This window comes from Gossypium hirsutum, chromosome D12, assembly GCF_007990345.1.
Source record: "Gossypium hirsutum isolate 1008001.06 chromosome D12, Gossypium_hirsutum_v2.1, whole genome shotgun sequence".
Classification (NCBI taxonomy): Eukaryota; Viridiplantae; Streptophyta; class Magnoliopsida; order Malvales; family Malvaceae; genus Gossypium; species Gossypium hirsutum.
Window position 1 is genome coordinate 60,755,436 of NC_053448.1, and position 24,575 is coordinate 60,780,010.

A 24,575-nucleotide genomic window follows, 5' to 3' on the forward strand; every position below is an offset into this window, starting at 1 on the left:
CGCCCTCATAGATCCCTTATCTTATCACTTGCACTTTATTTTAACAACAATTTAGGTCACATATCTTTAACAAATACAAATATGCGCATTTATAAAATTAGTCCATTAACAATATTATTTTTCCTATTTTTCATTTCCATCAAACAATTAGTAAAAGAAGAAAAACATTTTTTTTTCATTTTCCCCATTCTTTTTTTTCTATCAAGCCTCTAATAAAAAAGAAAAAAACATTTTCTCCATCTCTTTAAAATTTCCCCTTATTTAATTATTTAATCTTTTTTCAAAACTCTTTCCTCTGTTAACTTCTTACATTTTCAAAACAACCTCGAAACACCATAGAATTTCATCTTATGGAATAATAATAATAAAACCATGAAATTCATAATGTTCATAAGTTCTACACGAAGCCAATATCACATGATAAAAAGGGGAAGAATTTATGTTAAAAAGGAATATGGTAACATTAAAACCAGTGGCGTTATTTGTTTTCAGTTTTGTTACCTCAGGTGAAATTTGGTCCATAGATTTTGTCACAAACCAAAAAAAAAAAAAAACAGCCGTTATTATTATTTTAATTAATAAAAATCTTCGAATGCCAATAAGGGATTTAGTTGACAAAAAAAGTTTAATTTGTTTAGTTAATTAAAGTTAAAAGTCTGTTTTCTAACGGTCAGCAACAAAAATCACCTATACCATTGGCCGCGTCCTTTTTTCTTTTTCATTTTAATATTCCCTTTATTTTGTTATATAAATTCTTAAATTAAGTTAATTTTAGTTAATTGTTAATAGTATTTATGTTTATAAATGGATTATTAATCAGTATCATCACACTCCTTGACAATTTAATAAATACTTATTATTTGTCGATTGAGTTTTAGTTCGATTGGTATAAGTATTGTTGTCAATACAGAAAAAACGTAAATTTGAGTGTGTTGAAATGAATTATCTTCTTATTTATGGATCTGAGAGAGGTTATGAATGTTCTAAATATTATGCCAAAAAGAATAAATACGACCATAACCTTAATTTACTTTTTATGTAATTTTTCTAAGTTCAAACATTGAAAATGTTGAAAATCACATTATTAAAATAAACAATCATAAACCTTAAAAATAAGTAGTAAAATCAATGGTCGAGGGTTCAATCCTCGCCTTGAGTATGAATAGCTTTAAAATTAGTGGCCAGCATCTACCCCTTTAATGAGCCTACAGAATACAGAGGGTTAATTACTAGACTCGCTATAATAGATACATTGAGAAATAAAAAAAATTGTAAAATAAATAAATTTAAATCTTATCCTATCACTATCTTTTTATATTAAAAAAACTTCATAAAGTCAGTGAAATGACATGTCATCACATTAATTTTTTAAGATTTTCCCAATTACTTATTTACTAATTAAATGACGAAATTATGGCAATAAATCTAATAAGGAAAAAAAAGGTTTTAATTTGGTAAGTTAATTATATTATATTTGTTGGCTGTCAAATTACATAAACCATTGGCCGCGTCTTGGGTTTTATCGAAGCTTAAATATTATTATTAGTTACTTTTTATTTTTCGTCATTCCTCGCGTCACATTACGTGTCTAATTACCTACCTTGGATTTGATAAAACAATTTTTGACAAAATTACTCTCTAATTTTTTTTTTTAAAATTTAGGACTAATTCGTAACTTTCAAATGCTTAATATATAATTAGTTTTTGTCACGATTATAATTTAAACAAATGAAAATATTTTAGGCTTAGAAAATTCTGAATAATAAATATAGATAAAATGATAATAAATTTATATTTTAATATTATTAAACACGTATTTGATCTTTAAATTTATAATTTCTAATTCATTTATTTAAAAATAATATAAAAATATAAAAAGATAAGAATGTCAATATAACAATATTAAATATAATATTTAAAAAATATATTTCTATAAAAATTCTTAAATTTAAGTATTAAAAATTTTAATAATTTTTGAAGACAAATTTATAATTTTTTTCTTAACCTTTAATTTACTTTAAAAACAATCAAATAATTGCGAATCGCAATGGAAAGGAGTGAAACAATTTAATTTTCATTTAGAAAAAAACCAACGCCTAGGTTAAAATAAAAATAAATAAAGTATTTCATGGTAGTATTATTTTTTACGGTGACGTAACTAGCGGAGGCTCGGAGCCGAACCTAATCCCTAAGCTTCCTATACGACAAAAGCAGCCAACTTCCAGGGTGTCTAATAATATCTATTACCTCCGTCGCTGTGCCGCATAGGGGATTAAAACCTACACGTGTCGGTTTCTTAAGCTTATGATCTGTCACGTCTATGTTAGAAAGGGTGTGTTTGGATACCGGGTAAATTTTTAGAGCTTCCGATAAACAGTGGTCCCCACATACTGCCACTAAAAATAAATTCTTTTTTATTTTATTATTAATATTCTTTTTCTATATAAACTCAGTACTCATCTCTTCAAAGATCTATAAAAAAAGAGCAGGCTCTCTTTCAAGTCGGATCTGCTCAGTTAATTTTCTTTTTTCTCTGTTTTCTTTTTCCTGCTTGTTTGCCTCTCTTTCTAGGTTTCTCGCGCATTTTCTCGGTTTATTTCTTGAGGTTTGATCGGTGAGGGAATCGGGGGATTTCATTTTCCTAGTGTTTTCGAGTGGTTCGAAGATCGGTCTTTGGAGAATCCGCACGTGACGAAGAGATTTTTTTTTCTCTTTTTCATATATGTAAAAGAATTACTATTTGGAAGGATTTGGTTTCGTTTGAACTGGATTTTTGAAACTCAGGACTTCGTTTTTTTCCCGGGAAATAAATCGTTCGAAATATTTTCAGATCTTACTAGATCCGGTTGTCGGATCTGAATCTGAAGAGGAAAAAGTTTTTCAGAAAAGCTCTTTAAATTGAATTATAGTGTAAAGAATATCGGAGTTTGTAAAACCGTTTTTTTGAAAAAATGTCGTCGGCGCCGACGTCTAGCTCCCTAGTTCAACTTCGGAAAAGCTCTTGTTCACTCCCTTCAATCAACAAATCTTACCTTAATCCTCAACTGAATGTCACCCTTTCAAACCGCCGCAAAACGAGCAACGCTAGATGCTCCGTTACAAAAAAGTCCTCGGCGGCTTTGGAGAAGAAATTTCTAGGGACCCGATTGCGGGGATCGGAGAAGTTACACTTTTGGCAGTCGGAAGGCCCGGGTCGGGTTCCGAAACTCCGGGTTATGGTGAGGTCCGCATTATCCGGGGTGCCTGAAAAGCCTCTCGGTCTTTATGATCCGTCTTTTGATAAGGATTCGTGTGGGGTCGGATTTGTCGCTGAGCTATCTGGTGACAGCAGCCGTAAAACTGTACGTTTTGTATATGTGTGCTGTGTAATGTATTTTTGGTTTATATACGTATGTATGTGCGTATTTGGAGATGTTTTGAGTGTTCTGTTTCGTTTTTGATGGAATTTGTCAGGTAACGGATGCTTTGGAGATGTTGATACGGATGTCACATAGAGGGGCTTGTGGATGTGAGACAAATACTGGAGATGGAGCTGGTATTCTTGTGGCTCTTCCCCATGGTTTCTATAAGGAGGTTCGTTTGTGCTATCTACATTTTAAGACTGTCCCGTTTCCTTTCGTTTTTAAACAGAAAAATTAGAAATATTGTTTGGAATTTTATTCTGTGAAATAATGAAATTCTCTAACTTGAAATTTCCATTTCACATTTCATTAAAGTTTTGACCACTTTTTAGCCGCTTTTTCTGCGTCAGTGTGTGAAAGAATAATATGAAATGTGTCCCTTACCTCCCATATTTTTTTCGTATTTAACTATGCGAAGTAATTAAGGGAATAATTGCTGGCCTTTTTAACAATTTTTATCATCTGTTATTAGGTTGCAAAAGATGTTGGGTTTGAGTTGCCACCACCAGGAGAATACGCGGTGGGCATGTTCTTTTTGCCCACATCTGAGAGCCGAAGGGAAGAAAGCAAAAATGTATTCACTAAGGTAATTTCTAGACAGCAGGAGTTGTTCTTTAATATTAATAATCTTCACGATTGGCTAAACGTTATTTTAGTTGACCTAGTAAGTGTATTTTGAGTAATAGTCCTAGTATTTTGTGTGTATATTGAGTGATTTTTCTAGAGAGCACTTGCTTTCTCTACACACACTTAATTGTATATATAGATCAGCAAAGTCCACTTATAAAGCGTAAAATTGAATTAGTTTTACATGTTCTCATAACTATTTATACAATGGTTTTGATTAAAATCGAAATGGCTAATTGTTTGTTGCGACATAGAAACTTCTAACCATTATAGGTGTGGAAAAAACAACACAGTAAAGCCTGTCCATATATGTATATATAAAATTTTAAAATACATACACCCAACTGACTGCTGAGTATCCTTTCTCAGTATCTTGAAACTTGAAAGCAAGTTAATAGGATTTATCAAATTTTCTTGAGTAATTGGAAGTGGCAACCATACTATGGTGTTGTCTTATCTGGTAGCAATTCATATATTTACTTTATGGAGCTTAATATCAATAGAAATATTTTGACAACAATTTCTGATGAAAATTTTGTTGGCATTTACAGGTTGCTGAATCTCTTGGCCATAGAGTGCTTGGGTGGCGATCTGTACCAACAGATAACTCAGGACTTGGCAATGCTGCTTTGCAGACAGAGCCTGTTATAGAGCAAGTGTTTCTTACACCCACACCTAGATCAAAGGCTGACCTTGAACAACAGGTAGGTTTATCTTTGTGATATTGAAATGTTCCAACCACACCCTATCATCAATTTACTAGAAACAATTAAGCAAAGATCATTTCAGGGTTAGGATATAAGAATCTGAAATGGAGCTTTTACAGGAAAATAAGTAGTTAAGAGTAAGCGGCATTCCAAGCTGTTTCTGTATGCCAGATTAAATTGCTGACACGAAAACTACTTTACAGATGTACATATTAAGGAGGGTTTCAATGGTTGCCATCCGAGCTGCATTGAACCTCCAGCATGGTGGTGTTAGGGACTTCTATATATGTTCTCTTTCCTCAAGGTTTGTGCTCTGGGAACCTGGATTTATTATACCAATAAGTTTTCCTACCGTTCTGGGTGTGAAAAATGTTTACTCCTGTAATGTGGCTGGTGCAGGACTGTTGTATACAAGGGTCAGTTAAAGCCTGACCAACTGCAAAATTACTATTATGCAGATCTTGGCAATGAAAGGTTTACGAGCTACATGGCCCTGGTAAATATATTATCCCGTTCTTGTTCTTTCTTTCTCCACTAACTTAATACTTACAAACAGCATGGAACCACCGGTAACTGAAGAGATGCAAGGTTGAGGGATGACTTCTGAGGCATTGAAGTTTGAATGATCTCTTAAGTTCTTCCACTCCCTTGATAACTATATGAAATTGGATGCTGGATTGGATGGCTTGGGTGAGTTGGTAAGAAACCTCATTGCAAGTAAATCATGTTTGCAGAAACTTGCTGCAATGCTCTCTATCATCGATTGTGTGAGGATGAAACTTCTATTTATTGGTGGAAGGGAAATTAGCTCAGAGTAGTGTAATTTATGTCTCAGACCGCAGTAAACCATTGTTGAAATGCCCTGAACATAATTTAGTGTGTGCATTTTCAAACTCATACTACTTTCATTGCAAAGTAGAGGAAGTTGTGAATGACAAATCCTTTTGTTGATGCAGATACATTCTCGGTTTTCAACAAATACATTTCCTAGCTGGGATCGTGCACAACCAATGCGTGTCTTGGGCCATAATGGGGAAATTAATACACTTAGAGGCAATATAAACTGGTATGTATCAGAGAAACAGGCAAATTCTGGATTAATTGGTGTATATATATTACTATTTCCCCCTTTCTGCTGGGATAGTTGTTGGGTACTTGTGATGCTTTGCCCCTCTTTGTGGTAGCCTCTGATAAATATGCATGGTTGAAGAAGTTTGTTTTTTCTTGATGATTCAGAACTTGGGCGCTAAAATACATCTTCATTTTGCTAATTTTACTGGCTGGTTTGTAGGGATGTATATAAGATGCTGGTTTCCTTCCTGGCTAAATACATCTTCATTTTGCTAATTTTACTGGCTGGTTTGTAGGGATGTATATAAGATGCTGGTTTCCTTCCTGTTTTTATATAACAATTAATGGGCATTGGCTGAGTTTCTTTTGTTCCTTCAGGATGAAGGCACGTGAAGGATTATTAAAGTGCAAGGAGCTTGGTCTCTCGAAGAATGAGATGAAAAAGCTTCTTCCCATTGTGGATGCCAGTTCATCTGATTCAGGTAAACTCCCACATCCCTTCTTCTGTGTTAAGATTATCTTAAATGTATTCTTGCATCGTTCTTGCATTTTTTCCTTGTCCCATTTCAAAGTTTTGGATGCCAAACAGATGATACTCAGTGTACATTTGACTGGCAGGCATATGATGTTTTCTGTTTCTCTTTGGCTCGCAGGGGCTTTTGATGGTGTCCTTGAGCTTCTGGTTCGAGCTGGTAGAAGTCTCCCCGAAGCAGTAATGATGATGATCCCTGAAGCCTGGCAAAATGACAAAAATATGGATCCTCAGCGGAAGGCCTTGTATGAATATTTCTCAGCTCTAATGGAGCCATGGGATGGACCTGCTCTCATATCATGTAAGTTCCTTCTTGTTAAAAGGGTATAACATGATCTTTTAGCCTTCTTTGACTGATGGAAACTTATTTGCAGTTACTGATGGTCGCTACCTTGGAGCTACATTGGATCGCAATGGGCTCCGTCCCGGTCGGTTTTATGTTACACACAGTGGACGAGTCATCATGGCCAGTGAAGTTGGTGTAGTGGATATTCCTCCTGCAGATGTGCTCAGGAAAGGAAGACTAAACCCTGGGATGATGCTTTTGGTAGATTTTGAAAACCACATTGTTGTCGACGATGAAGCATTGAAGCAACAATATTCACTAGCTAGGCCTTATGGGGAATGGCTTCAGAGGCAAAAAATTGAACTCAATGACATTGTAGACTCAGTTCAGGAATCAGAGAGGCTCCCTCCCTCAATTGCTGGATCTATGCCAGTAAGTGATTGGTTTTCTTTTTATTAATTGTTTCCTGCAACTTCATCAAGTGGAGTTTTGTTTTTTTATAATCTCACTGATTAATTCTGTGACTTGAAGGCTTCCAATGATGATGACAACATGGATAACTTAGGAATTCATGGCTTATTGGCTCCATTGAAGGCTTTTGGGTATGTAACTATCTGTCCTGCTCTTCTCAACTCAATGGACATGCCTTAATGTAACATTCTGTAATGTTCTTCTGGCTTTCATGCAGCTATACCGTTGAGGCTTTGGAGATGCTGCTGCTTCCCATGGCTAAAGATGGGACAGAGGCCCTTGGTTCAATGGGAAATGATGCTCCATTGGCAGTTATGTCCAACCGAGAGAAGCTTACATTTGAATATTTCAAGCAAATGTTTGCTCAAGTAACCAATCCCCCTATTGATCCTATTCGAGAGAAAATAGTGACTTCCATGGAATGCATGATTGGTCCAGAAGGAGATCTAACAGAAACAACGGAAGAGCAATGTCATCGTCTTTCACTGAAGGGGCCTCTTTTATCAATTGAAGAGACTGAAGCAATTAAAAAGATGAATTTCAAAGGTTGGCGGAGTAAAGTTCTTGACATAACTTATTCAAAGGACTGTGGGAGGAAGGGTTTAGAGGAAACCTTGGACAGGATTTGTGCTGAAGCACGAGATGCGATTAAGGAAGGTTATACATTACTGGTGCTTTCTGACAGAGGTATTGCATTGTTCCCAACTGATCTTTGATTGAACTTTTTGTGGCAGTGTACTGCACCTCCTCTATTGCCCATGCCATCTTTTCTTTTAATGAATCATGATTAAGGTACTAATTTCACCCTCCTTTGTATCTGTAGCTTTTTCATCGAAGCGTGTTGCTGTGAGCTCCCTCTTGGCTGTTGGTGCTGTTCATCACCATCTTGTTAAAAATCTTGAGCGTACGCGAGTTGGATTAATAGTTGAATCTGCAGAACCACGTGAAGTGCACCATTTCTGCACATTGGTTGGATTTGGTGCAGATGCTATATGCCCATATTTGGCCATAGAGACTATTTGGAGATTGCAGGTAGATGGGAAGATTCCTCCTAAATCTAGTGGTGAGTTCCACTCGAAGGAAGAGCTGGTCAAGAAATATTTCAAGGCAAGCAACTATGGAATGATGAAGGTTCTTGCCAAAATGGGGATATCTACTCTGGCCTCATACAAGGGTGCTCAGATCTTTGAAGCATTGGGCCTCTCTTCAGAAGTGATTGAGAAATGCTTTGCAGGAACTCCGAGCAGAGTTGAAGGAGCAACATTTGAGATGCTAGCTCGTGATGCACTTCATTTGCATGAGTTAGCATTCCCTTCTCGGGCTTTCGCTCCAGGAAGTGCAGAAGCTGTAGCACTGCCTAATCCTGGAGATTATCACTGGAGGAAAGGTGGTGAGGTTCACTTGAATGATCCTCTTGCTATAGCAAAGCTGCAAGAAGCTGCCAGGAGTAACAGCGTTGCTGCCTACAAGGAATATGCCAAACGTATCCATGAATTGAATAAAACCTGTAACCTGCGTGGCATGTTGAAGTTTAAGGAGTCAGAAGCCAAAATTCCATTGGATGAGGTGGAACCTGCCAGTGAAATTGTGAAAAGGTTTTGTACTGGGGCCATGAGTTATGGATCAATATCATTGGAGGCACACGCAACCCTGGCTATTGCTATGAATACACTTGGGGGGAAATCAAATACTGGTATGTTCTTAGAAAGTATTTAGTATATGCTCATTTTAAGCTTCTATGTCCAACTTTGATCCAAAAATTATGAAATTTTGCTGTCTATGATTTGGTGGGCTTTTTCAAAATGTTCTTTCTTGAAGTGCAAATAATTGTTCTTTATCTTGTTTATTTATTTCCCCCCTTTTTATTGGAATTTCATTTGCTTTAGTTTTTTTTGGTGCCTGTCTGTAATCATGTAAATTTATTGTTGCCTTAAATACATTTCTGGAAACTAGATTACAATGTTCCTAATTCAAATTTTACTATTAGGTGAGGGAGGTGAGCAACCATCTCGTATGGTACCTCTACCTGATGGTTCTAGGAATCCAAAACGAAGTGCTATCAAGCAGGTTGCAAGTGGAAGATTTGGAGTTTCAAGTTATTACCTTACTAATGCTGATGAACTACAAATAAAGATGGCTCAGGTATTGATCCATAACTCCTGCCAATTCTTGGCTATTTTGTGTTTAGTGCCTGTATTCCAGTTGGAATAGAGGTTTCTCTCGTTTATGGATTTATGTTCCTGGCAGATGATGCTGTGTTCTGCAAAGCACCTTGAGTGACTTTGCATCTTTAACTGATACCTACATTTGACATTTGGTGAGGTTAAAATGTTAACAAAGTAAATTCTTCTTTGTAGATTGATTACTTTTTAACTTAAATTTCCTTTGTTATGCAGGGTGCCAAGCCTGGTGAAGGAGGGGAACTTCCAGGTCATAAGGTAATAGGAGATATTGCTGTCACTAGAAACTCTACAGCTGGTGTGGGACTTATCAGCCCACCTCCCCATCATGATATCTATTCAATTGAAGACCTTGCACAGCTGATTCATGATCTTAAGGTAGGATCATGTCCTCTCTTTATATGTGTGTATATATAATTGTGGCCACTGAAACTTAAGAGTTCTTCATCTACCAATGATCCTAACCAGCCCCTGCCATGCAACATGGTTCTTGTCTATAATTGCTCTTCCAATAGCCTTTTCTGAGAGTTGGTTTATGGTTCTTGCTTCTTAAGATGTATATTTTATGAGGTTAATATTCTATGATTACTCCTTGATCTTTTTTTATTTGGTTTTTCAGAATTCAAATCCCTCAGCTCGAATCAGTGTGAAGCTGGTATCTGAAGCTGGTGTGGGAGTAATTGCTAGTGGGGTTGTCAAGGGGCATGCAGACCATGTCTTAATATCTGGTCATGATGGTGGCACTGGGGCCTCACGATGGACTGGCATAAAAAATGCTGGGCTTCCATGGGAACTTGGTTTGGCTGAGACCCACCAAACTCTAGTTGCCAATGATCTCCGTGGCCGTACAGTTCTCCAGACTGATGGCCAACTTAAAACTGGAAGAGATGTGGCCATTGCTGCACTTCTTGGTGCAGAAGAATTTGGCTTCAGCACAGCTCCTCTAATAACTCTGGGTTGTATTATGATGCGAAAATGCCACAAGAACACCTGCCCAGTGGGCATCGCTACTCAGGATCCTGTGCTGAGAGAAAAATTTGCTGGAGAGCCTGAGCATGTTATAAACTTTTTCTTTATGCTAGCTGAGGAGGTCAGGGAGATAATGTCTCAGCTTGGTTTCCGAACAGTTACTGAGATGGTTGGTCGTTCAGATATGCTTGAGGTTGATAAGGAAGTCCTTAGTAATAATGAGAAACTTCAGAATATTGACCTCTCCTTGCTTCTCAGACCTGCTGCTGATATTCGCCCTGAAGCTGCTCAATATTGTATTCAAAAACAGGATCATGGCTTGGATATGGCTTTGGACCAAAAACTCATTAAACTATCTACTGCTGCTCTAGAGAAAGGTCTTCCTGTATACATTGAAACACCTATATGCAATGTGAACCGTGCAGTTGGAACAATGCTGAGCCATGAAGTGACTAAGCGCTACCACCTTGCAGGGCTTCCAGCTGGTACAATTCATATCAAACTCTCAGGAAGTGCAGGGCAGAGCTTGGGAGCTTTCCTGTGCCCTGGCATCATGCTGGAGCTTGAAGGTGATAGCAATGACTATGTTGGAAAAGGATTATCAGGTGGAAAAATTGTAGTTTATCCTCCTAAAGGAAGCCGGTTTGATCCTAAGGAAAACATAGTAATTGGTAATGTGGCTCTCTATGGAGCTACTTCCGGGGAAGCATATTTCAATGGAATGGCAGCAGAAAGATTTTGTGTTCGTAATTCAGGTGCTAAAGCAGTTGTAGAAGGCGTTGGTGATCATGGTTGTGAGTACATGACTGGTGGGACTGTTGTTGTACTTGGAAAAACTGGCAGGAATTTTGCTGCAGGTATGAGTGGTGGTATTGCTTATGTCCTTGATGTGGATGGAAAATTTCAATCTCGGTGCAATCCTGAGCTGGTGGACCTTGATAAAATTGAAGAAGAGGAGGATATTGTTACTCTAAAGATGATGATTCAGCAACATCAGCGCCATACCAACAGCCAGTTAGCTAGAGAAGTACTTGCTAACTTTGAGAGTCTTCTGCCCAAATTCATAAAAGTATTCCCCAGAGATTACAAACGTGTTCTGGCAAAGATGAAAGACCAGGAAGCATCTGAACGTGCTGCAAAAGAAGCTGAGGAGCAAGATGAGGTAGAGCTGATGGAGAAAGATGCTTTTGAAGAGCTCAAGAAGTTGGCAGCTGCATCTTCGAATGAGAAATCAAGTCTGGTATGCAGTATTTGTTATCATCAAGTCTTACATTCCTTTATGTCTATGCTTCTTCTTAGTCAAACTTCTCTTTGCCTCTTGTCTTTCAGATTTATTTTGTCTTCTTTCTGGTGTTCGGTTGCTATCAGCATTCTGCCTATTGGTATCATGAACTATTTGTTTAATATCTAATTTGGCTTTTGGAATTGTAGACAGTCGAGGCTGAACCAGTCAAGAGGCCTACTCAGGTTTCTGATGCTGTGAAACATCGTGGTTTTGTTGCTTACGAGCGTGAAGGTGTTCAATATAGAGATCCTAATGTTCGGATGAATGACTGGAAGGAGGTCATGGAGGAATCAAAACCTGGCCCACTTTTAAAGACACAGTCTGCTCGCTGCATGGACTGTGGTACTCCTTTCTGCCATCAGGTATTGATTACACTTTTTACTCTTTTTTCCAGCATTTTGGATATGAACTTGCAGAAACAACTGCTTATATCTAATCTCTTTTATAAATACAGGAGAACTCTGGATGTCCTCTCGGAAACAAAATACCTGAATTCAATGAACTGGTGTACCAAAATAGGTGGCGTGAAGCACTAGATCGTCTTCTAGAGACAAATAACTTCCCAGAGTTCACTGGCCGAGTGTGCCCTGCACCATGTGAAGGGTCTTGTGTGCTTGGTATTATTGAGAATCCTGTGTCTATCAAAAGCATTGAATGTGCTATCATAGACAAGGGATTTGAGGAAGGGTGGATGGTGCCACGACCTCCTCTCAAGAGAACAGGGTATGTCTTGTTACTTGGTTAAGGATTCAAATGCAATTTTCTAATCTTGAGGCATGATTCTGGAGATACTCTGCCGCATTGCACGATTGATATATTTTAACTTTGCTTTTAACTAAACTGAACATTGGTATATGTTCATTACTGCAGGAAAAGCATTGCTATTATTGGAAGTGGACCATCTGGCTTGGCTGCTGCTGATCAACTAAATAGAATGGGTCACTCTGTGACTGTGTATGAGCGTGCTGATAGAATTGGAGGGCTTATGATGTATGGAGTCCCTAACATGAAGACTGATAAGGTGGATGTAGTTCAGCGACGTGTTAACCTTATGGTTGAGGAAGGAGTTAAATTTGTCGTCAATGCAAATATTGGAAAAGACCCGTCCTACTCCCTTGACCGGCTTCGAGAGGAAAATGATGCCATTGTTTTGGCAATTGGAGCCACAAAACCCAGGTACATCCTTGAGGAAGAAAGGAAGTTGTTGATTGATAAAATCTTTGGAGATGTTTCAGTAATTTTGCCCTTCCTAACAATCAGTATGATCAATATGATAAAATTCATTATATAGCATTGTTGGTGAATTGATTGCATTTATTTACTTGATGCAGGGACCTTCCTGTACCAGGACGAGATTTATCTGGTGTTCATTTTGCAATGGAATTCCTACATGCAAATACTAAAAGCTTGCTTGATAGTGATCTCCAAGATGGTAACTACATATCAGCTAAGGGCAAGAAAGTAGTAGTCATCGGTGGAGGTGACACTGGTACAGATTGCATTGGGACATCTATCCGGCATGGATGTAGCAGCATTGTAAATCTTGAGTTGCTTCCTCAGCCACCGCAGACAAGAGCTCCTGGCAATCCTTGGCCACAGGTTTGATAGCTTTATTCTCCCTTTCTTGATGACTTTTTGCTGTTGCTTCCTATATATGAAAGGAAATATAGAATATAGGGCTCTTATTAGCATTTGAATAAAGTATGGCAGTTTCCTAGACATCTGACTGTTTACTCTTTTCTTTTATGGAATCGTAGTGGCCTCGCATATTCCGTGTAGACTATGGGCACCAAGAAGCTGCTACCAAATTTGGAAAAGACCCAAGATCCTATGAGGTTTTGACTAAGAGGTTTATAGGAGATGATAATGGAACTGTGAAAGGACTTGAGGTGGTTCGTGTGCGTTGGGAGAAGGATGCCAGTGGGAGGTTCCAATTCAAGGAAGTTGAGGGCTCAGAGGAAATAATCGAGGCTGACCTTGTCCTGCTAGCCATGGGATTCCTTGGCCCTGAGTCGGTTAGTATTGTGACCATCTCTTTATATTTTTAGAAATCTGGTGCTGTTCATTGTCATTTAATTAAGATGCATTTATGTTGCATGGTTTGAGCACCACCGCTCATCGATTCTTTTGCTCTCTGATTTGAACAGACACTGGCAGAAAAATTAGGTGTGGAGCAAGACAATCGATCAAACTTGAAGGCAGAGTATGGCCGCTTCACGACCAATGTGGATGGAGTCTTTGCAGCTGGAGATTGTCGACGTGGTCAGTCATTAGTCGTGTGGGCAATCTCGGAAGGAAGGCAAGCTGCTGCACAAGTCGACAAATACCTGACTAAGGAAGACAAGGACACAAGTGTAGAGGGTGAGAACCAAGATTCCGTCAAGCGGCACCAAGACCTTCCCCAAAAGCAGCAAACTGTCATGAAATAGATGATCCATCAGATTGTTATTGTTTGCGACATTGAGCTGAAATGGAACCCGAATCCAATACATTCCGAAGGAAATTGGTATTTACATGGATGACCAGAGTGGGAATTAAAGCATGAATCTTTTGCGGTTAAACCAGCAAGGGGGATATATGCTTTAATCTCCCAACAAAGAACCTACAAGCAAAAATCAATAAACATTCATGGGGCTGAGCTGATATTTAGTAGATTTAGGGATATTTTGTCTTTTCTCATGTCTTTGTTATCTTTATTTATAGTTTTTATTCAGGTTCAGCTCTCATCGTTTTCTTGAAAGGTACAATAATGTATAGTTTTGTCTCTTAAATCGTTTGGTTTAGAGAAGAATGCGAGGTGCTTTTTAATATGAAATATTTGAGGTTGGGTTTTCTGATGAACCCAGTTAAAGAACTAAATACAACATTTTCACAACTAAATCAATTTAAAAAAAAGAAGCAGCTCAATTTTCGTTTGAATAGGTTTTTTAGCTTATTTCAACCAATTCTTGTGGTCAATCCAATTGGTCAAGAGAGAGTTTTAGAGTGGGAAATATTAATTTTTCCTTGGTAAATGTATATTTCAAGATTTTTCCAAATTTCTACTACTGTTATTGCCTTCAACTTCTTTCAACCAACTCAACCATAAATTCGCTAAATTCAAATTGAGAACCAGTCCATTAACAATTTAAACCCCAAAACTATTTGAATTTAAATAAATCTCATTTTAGATTTGAGCACCTAATGTCTTGAGAAAATCAATCTTTAAATCTGAACAAATTAATTAAAAAAATTGAATTCAAACTCAAGTTCTAAATTCTTCATTAGAGCTGTAAATGGATAAGTTTGAATGAAAGAATCTTTTATGTTCATTAAAAATTTTAAGATGTTTGCTCGTGTTTATTTATTCAAAATTAAGTTTATTTAAGTTAAACAAACATGTCCACCAACATATACCTAAACATGTTTACAAACAATGTAATAAATAAACAATAATAAACACATATATTATTTCTAAATAAAAGAATCAAATATAAATATTAATAATTAAAATATAACCACAAAGAACATAATAATTTTATTAATAGAAAGATAAATAAATTTTAAATGATGTATTCAATTTTTAAACGAATATAACAAAGAACTGAACTGTTGATGACTGGTATAGACTCCGAAGTCTATAGGAAATAAGATAAACCGCCTGGAGGTCCCTGGCCACTGACCATCAAACAAAGTAGCCGTTAGTAAAGAACGGCAACGATGATGGCGATGGTGAATCTTTCTCTTCCCGCTCCCGCCAAATCTCCATCCCGTCCACCGCCAAAACTCTCATCACAGTCGTCAGTACCACTGTCCGTCAACCGTTCCGTCAACTTCGAACCTCTTAGGCACCGTCTCATCAAACACCTCGATGCAGGCCACCTCCACAAAGCGATATCCACTCTCGATGTCATGGCCAGTCATAACGCCCACCAGGACCTCGTCACCTACTCGTTGCTCCTCAAGGCTTGCATCAGGTCACGTGACTTCCAGCTCGGTAAACTCGTTCACTGCCACTTGACTGAGTCTAAACTCGAGCTTGACTCCGTCCTTTTCAACTCCCTCATCAGTTTGTATTCAAAGGCCGGTGATTGGACCAAAGCCCGTGAAATATTCGAAAGTATGGGAAACAAACGGGATTTAGTTTCATGGAGTGCAATGATTTCTTGTTTCGCTAACAATAAGATGAGTTTTGAAGCGATTTTGACGTTTCTTTATATGCTTGATAATGGGTTTTTGCCAAATGAGTATTGCTTCACGGCTGTCATTCGGGCTTGTTCGACATCCGAGTTTTTTCCAATTGGGGAAATAATTTTAGGGTTTTTAGTGAAAACTGGCTATCTTGACTTTGATACGAATGTTGGGTGTGCTTTAATTGATATGTTTGTTAAAGGGAATAGTGATTTGGAGTCAGCTTTTAAAGTGTTTGATAAAATGCCTGACAGAAATGTTGTTGCTTGGACATTGATGATAACTAGATGTACGCAGTTAAGTTACCCAAGTGGTGCTATTGAATTGTTCGTTGATATGGTTCTAGGTGGCTATATGCCTGATCGGTTTACACTAAGTGGCATCATTTCAGCTTGTACGGAGCTAGAATCGGAATCATTGTCTCTTGGTAAACAATTGCATTCTTGGGTTATACGGTCTGGATTCGCATCGGATGTTTGCATTGGTTGTAGTTTAGTGGACATGTATGCTAAGTGTACAATAGATGGATCTTTGGATGATTCTAGGAGGGTGTTTGATAGAATGGAAAATCATAACGTAATGTCGTGGACTGCGATTATAACAGGGTACATACAATGCGGAGGTTGTGATATGGAAGCCATTGAGCTTTTTTGCAAAATGATTGAAGGTCCTGTTCTGCCTAATCATTTCACATTTTCTAGTGTTCTCAAGGCGTGCGGAAATCTTTCCGATTCACGCACAGGTGAACAATTTTATGCTCATGCAGTAAAACATGGGTTTGCTTCAGATGATTATGTGGGAAACTCTCTTATAAGCATGTACGCGAAATCCGGAAGAATGGACGATGCTCAAAAAGCTTTTGAATCTCTATTCGAGAAGAATTTAGATTCTTACAACACTGTTGTCGATGCTTATGCTAAGAACGTGGATTCTGAAGGAGCTTTCGAGCTTTTTCATGAAATCTCGGATTTTGGAGTTGAGGTTAATGCCTTCACCTTTACGAGTTTACTGAGTGGAGCTTCAAGTATTGGTGCAATTGGCAAGGGCGAGCAAATCCATGCTCGGTTACTTAAATCCGGGTTTCAGTCCAACCAATGCATTTGTAATGCATTGATATCGATGTACGCTAGATGTGGACACATAGAAGCTGCTTTTCAAGTTTTCAACGAGATGGGTGATCGAAATGTTATAACTTGGACCTCTATGATCACGGGTTTTGCAAAACATGGATTTGCTGCTAGAGCTTTAGAAATATTCCATGAAATGCTCAAGGCAGGGATTAGGCCAAACGAGATCACTTATATTGCTGTTTTATCGGCATGTAGTCACGCAGGCTTGGTTTCGGAGGGATGGGAAATTTTCAAGTCAATGCACAAAGAACATGAAATTGCCCCAAGAATGGAACACTACGCATGTATGGTTGATTTGCTGGGGCGATCAGGATTGCTCAGGGAAGCCATCGAGTTTATAAACAAGATGCCCTGCACACCAGATGCCTTGGTCTGGCGTACATTTCTTGGAGCTTGCCGAGTCCACCATGACAAAGAGCTCGGGGAACACTCTGCAAGGATGATACTTCAACAGGATCCCCATGATACCGCTGCCCATATCTTACTATCGAATTTGTATGCCTCTTCGGGTCAATGGGAAGATGTGGCTCGGATTAGGAAAAATATGAAAGAAAGAAATCTTATCAAGGAAGCTGGTTGTAGTTGGATAGAGGTGGACAACAAAATACACAGGTTCCATGTGGCTGATACTTCACACCCACAAGTGCAGGAGATTTATGACAAATTAGATGAAATGGCTTTAAAAAATAAAGGGATTGGGGTACGTCCCCAATACCGATTTTGTACTTCACGAACTCGAGGAGGAACAGAAGGAGCAATTCGTTTTCCAACACAGTGAGAAAATTGCCGTTGCATTCGGACTTATAACCACATCGAGACCAAAACCGATTCGGGTTTTCAAGAATCTCCGTGTTTGCGGGGACTGCCATACTGCGATCAAATACATATCGATGGCCACGGGGAGAGAAATCGTTTTAAGAGATTCAAACCGGTTTCATCATATCAAGAATGGAACCTGCTCTTGCAATGATTACTGGTAGAAGGAAATTATTTCACCGAGTTCGTCTTGGTCTGAGATCGTATTTATCGGACGTCATAACCGTCCTTTAGCTGTCTCCGTGTTGCACTCGTGTGGACGGAATAATTTGATCCTTGTCTGGCCAGTTTATCTTTTATCTCATTCTTTTTGGCCATTGAAATTGAGGCATGTATATCACCACTGCTAACTGTTCTTCCCTGCTTGTTTATATATACAATTTTATAATCATAGATGTTTGATATTGTGAATATATATATATAATCTAATTATTATCAATAACAATTTAAAGAAAAAACTTTATCATCCAATGAGGTCTTAGTTTAATGACAATGGTAAGATACTAAAAATTTCAAGTTTGATATATTCTCTGCAATATAACTTTACTTATAATTTTAAAATATCTTATCTTAATTGAAAAATACATTATGTTTCACATATAATTATATTAGAATATAATACAATTTATATTTTAATAATAAATAAAATATTTTATAATTAAATAGATTATTGTTTTTTAATGAAAATTATTGAAGGTATTAGTGAAATTAAGTGGAGTAATTTCATATATTATAAAATTAACTTAGTCTAATCCAACACGTGTCATTCGTGGTCAGAATAAGAGATTTTTATGTAGTGATGGCGACAAATATTCTATTTTTTAAAATTCATTCCAATATTTTAACTATCATTTAGTATTTACATTAAATTTAGAAAGAAAATACGAGTATTACTTATTAGATATTTATTATCTAAAGTTACTTTACTTTTACAGCTAATAAAGTCAAAGTCAAATTTCTATAATTTAAATTCATTTTATTTAAAATTTTATATTTAAAAATCATTTAGACTTACTATAAATAATTTAATAGGAATTCGAACCCAAGCACGAGATGCCACGTAGTAGGATTTCTAGATATAAGTGGTGGGCCCTATACCTTTACCGTACCGAATCAACGACCGCCAGGTTTAACTCCACGTGTCACCAACTAAATCATTACCGTCCACGTTCTGTTTTAAAAAAATCTTGGTCAGTTGTAGGTCAAAAGCCCATGTGGCTACCTCCCAGTTGTCCTAAATTCAATGTTTTCTATTTATAATCAAACTTTTTCATTTGTTAGGTCTCCACTTGTCTCTTTGCCTTTCAATATCATGCAGAAAACATGGAAAAGGAGGAGAAGATACTAAGCCTTCACTCTCCATCAACCAAACATCCCTGGAAAATGACGTCAGATTCCGGTGATTTCAGTAGGCTTACAGTCATCAAAACGGAGAATGCTCGCCAGAGAAGGTTGAAGTGCACGTGTCAAACGGTAACCATATCGGAAAACACCAGCACCGGCGTTGATAAAGACAGGGATCTTCTTCTTAATGGATCGAAAACATGCAAGCAAAACGATGACGTTCAAACTTTAACGTGCAGGTCGTCTCATGGGTGGTGTCGGTTATTGGTAGGAGAAGAGAGATGGAAGATGCAGTGAAAGTGGGGTTAGGGTTTATGGTGAAAGGGGGGGAAAAGTTTGATTTTTATGGAGTGTATGACGGACACGGCGGATCCGGGGTGGCGGAGGAGTGCAAGGAAAGGTTGCATAAGGTGTTGGTGGAGGAGATAGTGGTGGAGGAGGGAGGGAATGGGATTGATTGGGGAAGAACGATGAAGAGAAGTTTTGAGAAGATGGATGAAGAGGTGAGTCGAGGGAGGTTGGGAGAGGAGATGGTAGGATCGACGGCGGTTGTGGCGGTGGTTGGTAACGGGAAGGTAGTTGTGGCGAATTGCGGGGACTCTAGAGCTGTGTTATCGAGGGGTGGTGTTGCTGTAGCCTTGTCTTTTGATCATAAGGTAATATTTATAATGCTTGATGAGTTTTTTTCATTGTTTAGAAATTTTTTGATACGTTTTTCAATAAATATTATTATTAAGAGAGGTGCAAAGCATCATAAAAGGTAAATCATTTTTACTTCAAATAATTAATGAAAATTTAAGATTATTATTTTAAATTTAAACTATTTTTAAAATAGATCAACACCCTATCAATAAATCATATATATATATACAATTTAAGGTTTTTACATGTACTTTGCTAGTGCCTCCCTTGCTATTTAGGACACCTTCTCCGAGATGTTTGCAACAGATGACTTCGTTATCATTTTTACCGTCTAACCTAATTCACTAACATTTCCCTTTGTTAGGGGAACTAATCCACAAAAAAACACGCAAGATATCTACCCTCACAATTTGATAACTCCGACAAAACATTTATTACTTATCATTCACACCATTATTGATCTAATCAAGAGACCAATGAATGACATGTTGGCCTATTAAGACACGCCATGTTTCATGGGGTCAACTCATTTATATATCTTTAAGCACTACATTCCCATCCTCCTCCTTAGCTCTTCCTCACTGTCCAACTCCATCATCTTCATCTTATTGCACTTCGTCCTTATCGGGTGAATTGATTCTTATCTCCACCACTTTTTTGTATCAATAAGGGTCATAAACTGTCGATGGTAAATGTTGTATATATTCTTTTTGCACAAATAATACCCCTCACATTCAAAGTTCGAATATAGATATACAATTATGCTATATATATATTGAAGTTGCGGGTACGATGTTTTAGATATCTAGAAATTCTTTTTACAAAATTGTGACTCTTGCAAGATATATACATTGAAGTATATCATATTCACCACTAAAATTGAATATCATAAATATTATTATATTCTAACATATGGGATCGAGCAGTAAATTCGATAAACCCCTCGAAACACTCTTTTTAAAATATATTTTGATTTAACAGTTATGAAGATTTCACTTATCTCTCGAGAATACTCCTCAGTTTAGCACTCTTGAAGACCCCACTTTTTAACTGGAATCTTTGATTTTAATTATTATGTCTCATTTGAAATTATTGAAGGCGTGTACAATCGTCATCTTACCTAAGCTTATAGTGGTGGACCACTCTTCAACTCACTAATAAGAACTTGACAAATGACACCTTGAGACCGCAGCTAAGGGTATAAAAGCCCATAACTCTGGCAAAAGGGACTTTCCTATTACTACACCATTCTCCCCCAATCTTCTCTCTCGATTCCCTTCTGGTTCTTCCGAATATTGTCTTCAGTGGCTCTCCACCTTGCTCCGAGCGAGGTGAATCGCCCATCCTCACCTCTTTCTCCTCTCGGCTTGTTTCATCATCAACAAACACGTATGACGATGAATATATAGATATTTGCATGCTGAAACCATGTTGCGTAGTTTAGGGTTAGATTCTCAATTCAGTTCAAAGTATCAATTTTTCATTTATTCATTCTCTTTGGTTTTCTCGACTTTTCAAGTAATTAAACTGGGATGAAAATGAAACTACGGCTTTCTTTATAGTATATGGATATATATACATATATTGACAATTAGGTTCCTTTTGCAAAGCCTGAAGGACCTGCTGAGTTGGAGAGAATCGAAGCCGCTGGTGGAAGGGTCATAAACTGGAATGGCCATCGTGTATTAGGAGTACTCGCCACTTCAAGATCCATAGGTATGTTAATTTCACCCAAGATCCTCAAACTATGCTCTAAATTTTAAATTAGTACTCAAACTTTAAAACATTCTGTTAAATTATCGAAGTATTAGTACATTGGTCAAGTCTTACTACATTGAGCATATTAAAAACACATTTTTAATTGTGAATATTTGTATACCTACTACAGGTCAACTTGGATTTAAAACAAAATCCTCTTCGATTTTATTAACAAATTTTTCTTAATAAGTTGAATTCAAATTATTCGTATGAGTAAATACGTACGTATTTACAATTTGATCCACACATTTTTAAACATATTCCATGTGATATTTGAATTGGAATTTCACATTTAAATAAACAAACGAAAGGACTTAATTTATACAATATTAATGCTCCGAATACTCAATTTAAAATTTAAGTCATCATTTAAAAACGTCACATTTAGTGCATGCAGGCGATGGATACCTTAAACCGTTTGTCATATGCAAGCCAGAAGTAAACATAAGAGAGCTAACCGACCGCGACGAGTTCCTCATACTAGCTAGCGATGGCCTGTGGGATGTCGTATCGAACAAAGTCGCTTGCCAAGTAGTGAGAAAATGTCTGAACAGCCGAGTTAGGAGGAAATCCATTGCTATTGTCGATGGAAACCGCAACCGTGCAGCCGGAGCTGCCGCGGTGTTGGTTGAGCTCGCAATGGCTCGAGGTAGCAAAGACAACATCAGTGTGATCGTGATCGAGTTAAATAAAACCTAGCACTTTTTAACACGATCATCTTCTACATCTAGAATTTATTACTAACCAAAATTATTTGGTTTCAATTAGCAGCTTAAGCTAGATATTCGGTATAGTCCAAATTGTATTAATTAAGAATGGTTTTCATAATATACTAAAATTTTATTTAACATTTCTGAAAGGTTAAATTCCGCTATCAGTTATTGTACTTTCGTGATTTTTATATTTTGATTTGATTAATTTTAGTTTTTATACTTTTTGAATAGGTGAATTTTAGTTCAAGTACTTTTCAAATTTTGAAATTTTAGTCTTGATCTAATTAATAGAAGTTAAATATGTTTGGTTAAATTTAATTACTACTCTTGTACTATGCGTACAGTTGCAGATTTAGTTTATATTCTCCAATTGGACCATTCTAGATCCCTATACATTTTGAATTCCAAAATTCTAGTCTTGATGCAAATGATAGTCGTTAATTCATTAACTGTATTTTTAATGAGTAATGTATGTGAAAATAATACATTTACCACATCAAATTTTGGAAATAATGAAACTTAATGAATTCACCAGGCATTGTGTGGTGAGAACTGAAATTTCGAATTTTGAAAAGTACAGTGACTAAAAATGATCAAATTAAAGTATAGAGATTAAATACATAACTTTTTAAAGTAAAGGGACTAATGGAAAATTTATCCTTTCCGAAAAATGTTATTTAATTACATTAGCCAGACAACATTTAAGTCTTCAATTTTTAATTTCTTTTTTTGGGCCAAAACGAATTTTAAATTTAAAACCTCAATTTTTATCTAATTATTTTTGTATCAAAATTTATATCTATTAATTTGATAATAAATTTTAAGAAATAAATAAAAGATAGGCTAAATTATTTTTTTAATAGTAATCCGAATTCTCAATTTTATAGATGAAAGATTTATAAAATTTGAAACTACTATCAATATTTTAACAATTTTAATTTATAATATAATTATATTTGTTATGCATATAAAATTTTGAATCGATCTGGTAGTTTTATTATCATTTTTATTAAGGAAAATTATTTGATATATTGCGCCCAGTGGAATTTTTAGACTCCACAAGCACGGTTAAATGATTAACAAGTGTCTTATCTATAGGGGTATAGTAAAATATTAAAAACGAGACATATAACAATTTTTTAATGTTTCTCGTGAAATAAAAAAAAAGTATACTGCTAATGTACCAAATACTCACCCTTTTATCGTTATATATATTTAAAAATGTGTCTATTTAATGGGAATAAATTATATTAGAATGATATTAAAATACATAATTTTTAGGCACCGACAATATAATGTCACATCATCAGTTTTTAAATACATATAAATATTATTCTACACTCAATCACATATGATATCTTCTCTACCTTAATTTAACTTTAATTAAATTATTTAACAAATTAAAGAATTTAATAAATAAAAAAAACATGTTTTCTTCTTTAATCATTTTTAGTTTTTTTTCTTTAAAAAATTAATCGTATTTTATTTCTTTGTTTTTAAATCGTGTTTTATTTTTATGTTGTCATTTTTTTATTTCTTTTAATTTTTAAGCAGGCAATTTCTTTTTCTTTTTTAATTTTAATTTTCTATTTCTATTTTTGTTTTTTTAATCAAATTTTAGAATTTGATAAAACTACCCATGGTGGTTATAATTTTTCAAAATTCAACCTTTTACTAGTGTTTTTTCTAGATTTTTAATGGTTGATTTTTTTTTCAATTTTTCTTATATTTCTTATATTTTTAAATTTTAATTATTGATTTAAATTTTTTTAAATTTTATTTATTTTGTGTTATGTTTTTTCCCAGCATATGGTTTCAATGGTTTTCCCTCATTTTAATTATTTTAATTAAAATTAAATTAAGTTAGAGAATGTATCATATGTGATTGAGTGTAAAATAATATTTGTATATATTTAAAAATTGATGATGCGACATTATTTTATTGGTGCCTAAAAATTATATATTTTAGGATCATCTTAATATTAGTTATTTGCCTATTTAATTACATATTTTTATTTTTTTCAAAGCTCAACATGCACAGTATACTAACATAAAATACAATAATTAAATTGTTAAAGTATTAATCATACCAAAAAAAGTATGTACTTACTTAAAATATTTTTATATTTTTCCAGGATTTATATTTTAATTTGATTGCTATATATATTTAGAAATAAATTCTAAAAATATTTTGAGTTTATTTTTATTGTTTTATAATTCAATAAACATATATTTTTAGATTTTTGTTATAATTATTTTAGTTATTTATTCACAACATCAAGAACATTGTTTTTTTTTTCAATTTTATTTTAATTTGACAAAGATTTTGAATAAAATTGATAAAAATAACCTCTCCAATTTCTCTCATTTCCGAAATTGATCAAATTGATCCCTCTTAGAAATATTCAAAGTAATTTAATCTGTATCAATTTCGAAAGTGACCAATTAAGGACAATTAAGCACGACATTAATG

General features: G+C 35.8%; 3 protein-coding genes across 6 annotated transcripts; all 3 read left to right on the forward strand.

Moving 5' to 3' along the window:
- Nucleotides 1-2,455: 2,455 nt before the first annotated feature.
- LOC107947250 (glutamate synthase [NADH], amyloplastic) lies at nucleotides 2,456-14,344 on the forward strand. Of its 3 annotated transcripts, XM_016881832.2 has the most exons (22): nucleotides 2,456-3,341; nucleotides 3,454-3,573; nucleotides 3,874-3,987; nucleotides 4,580-4,732; nucleotides 4,939-5,039; nucleotides 5,135-5,231; nucleotides 5,692-5,801; nucleotides 6,185-6,288; nucleotides 6,460-6,639; nucleotides 6,713-7,056; nucleotides 7,156-7,226; nucleotides 7,313-7,782; nucleotides 7,919-8,788; nucleotides 9,083-9,237; nucleotides 9,492-9,653; nucleotides 9,895-11,484; nucleotides 11,676-11,891; nucleotides 11,984-12,252; nucleotides 12,400-12,705; nucleotides 12,861-13,128; nucleotides 13,287-13,544; nucleotides 13,677-14,344. In XM_016881832.2, the coding sequence occupies exons 1-22, from the start codon at nucleotides 2,952-2,954 to the stop codon at nucleotides 13,956-13,958; spliced, it is 6,630 nt and encodes a 2,209-aa protein (XP_016737321.2). In that variant the 5' UTR covers nucleotides 2,456-2,951; the 3' UTR covers nucleotides 13,959-14,344. The 3 variants fall into 3 exon arrangements, with proteins under 3 accessions (XP_016737321.2, XP_016737322.2, XP_016737323.2); XM_016881833.2 differs by lacking the exons at nucleotides 2,456-3,341; nucleotides 3,454-3,573; nucleotides 3,874-3,987; nucleotides 4,580-4,732; nucleotides 4,939-5,039 and adding an exon at nucleotides 5,292-5,433 and having other exon boundaries at nucleotides 5,156-5,209; XM_016881834.2 differs by lacking the exons at nucleotides 2,456-3,341; nucleotides 3,454-3,573; nucleotides 3,874-3,987; ... (1 more) ...; nucleotides 4,939-5,039; nucleotides 5,135-5,231 and adding an exon at nucleotides 5,387-5,425.
- A 679-nt stretch (nucleotides 14,345-15,023) lies between these two features.
- On the forward strand, nucleotides 15,024-18,038 carry LOC107947251 (pentatricopeptide repeat-containing protein At3g49170, chloroplastic-like). The gene is given in 2 exon segments (XM_016881836.2): nucleotides 15,024-17,505; nucleotides 17,507-18,038. Coding segments are annotated over 2 exon segments (2,580 nt in total). The 5' UTR covers nucleotides 15,024-15,228; the 3' UTR covers nucleotides 17,810-18,038.
- Nucleotides 18,039-18,908: 870 nt separating this feature from the next.
- On the forward strand, nucleotides 18,909-22,290 carry LOC107947252 (probable protein phosphatase 2C 8). Of its 2 annotated transcripts, none has more exons than XM_016881837.2 (3): nucleotides 18,909-19,645; nucleotides 21,242-21,347; nucleotides 21,778-22,290. In XM_016881837.2, exons 1-3 carry the CDS (start codon nucleotides 19,271-19,273, stop codon nucleotides 22,086-22,088), a joined length of 792 nt encoding a protein of 263 aa, XP_016737326.2. In that variant the 5' UTR covers nucleotides 18,909-19,270; the 3' UTR covers nucleotides 22,089-22,290. The 2 variants fall into 2 exon arrangements, with proteins under 2 accessions (XP_016737326.2, XP_016737327.2); XM_016881838.2 differs by having other exon boundaries at nucleotides 18,911-19,645; nucleotides 21,787-22,290.
- The last annotated feature ends 2,285 nt before the right edge of the window (nucleotides 22,291-24,575 follow it).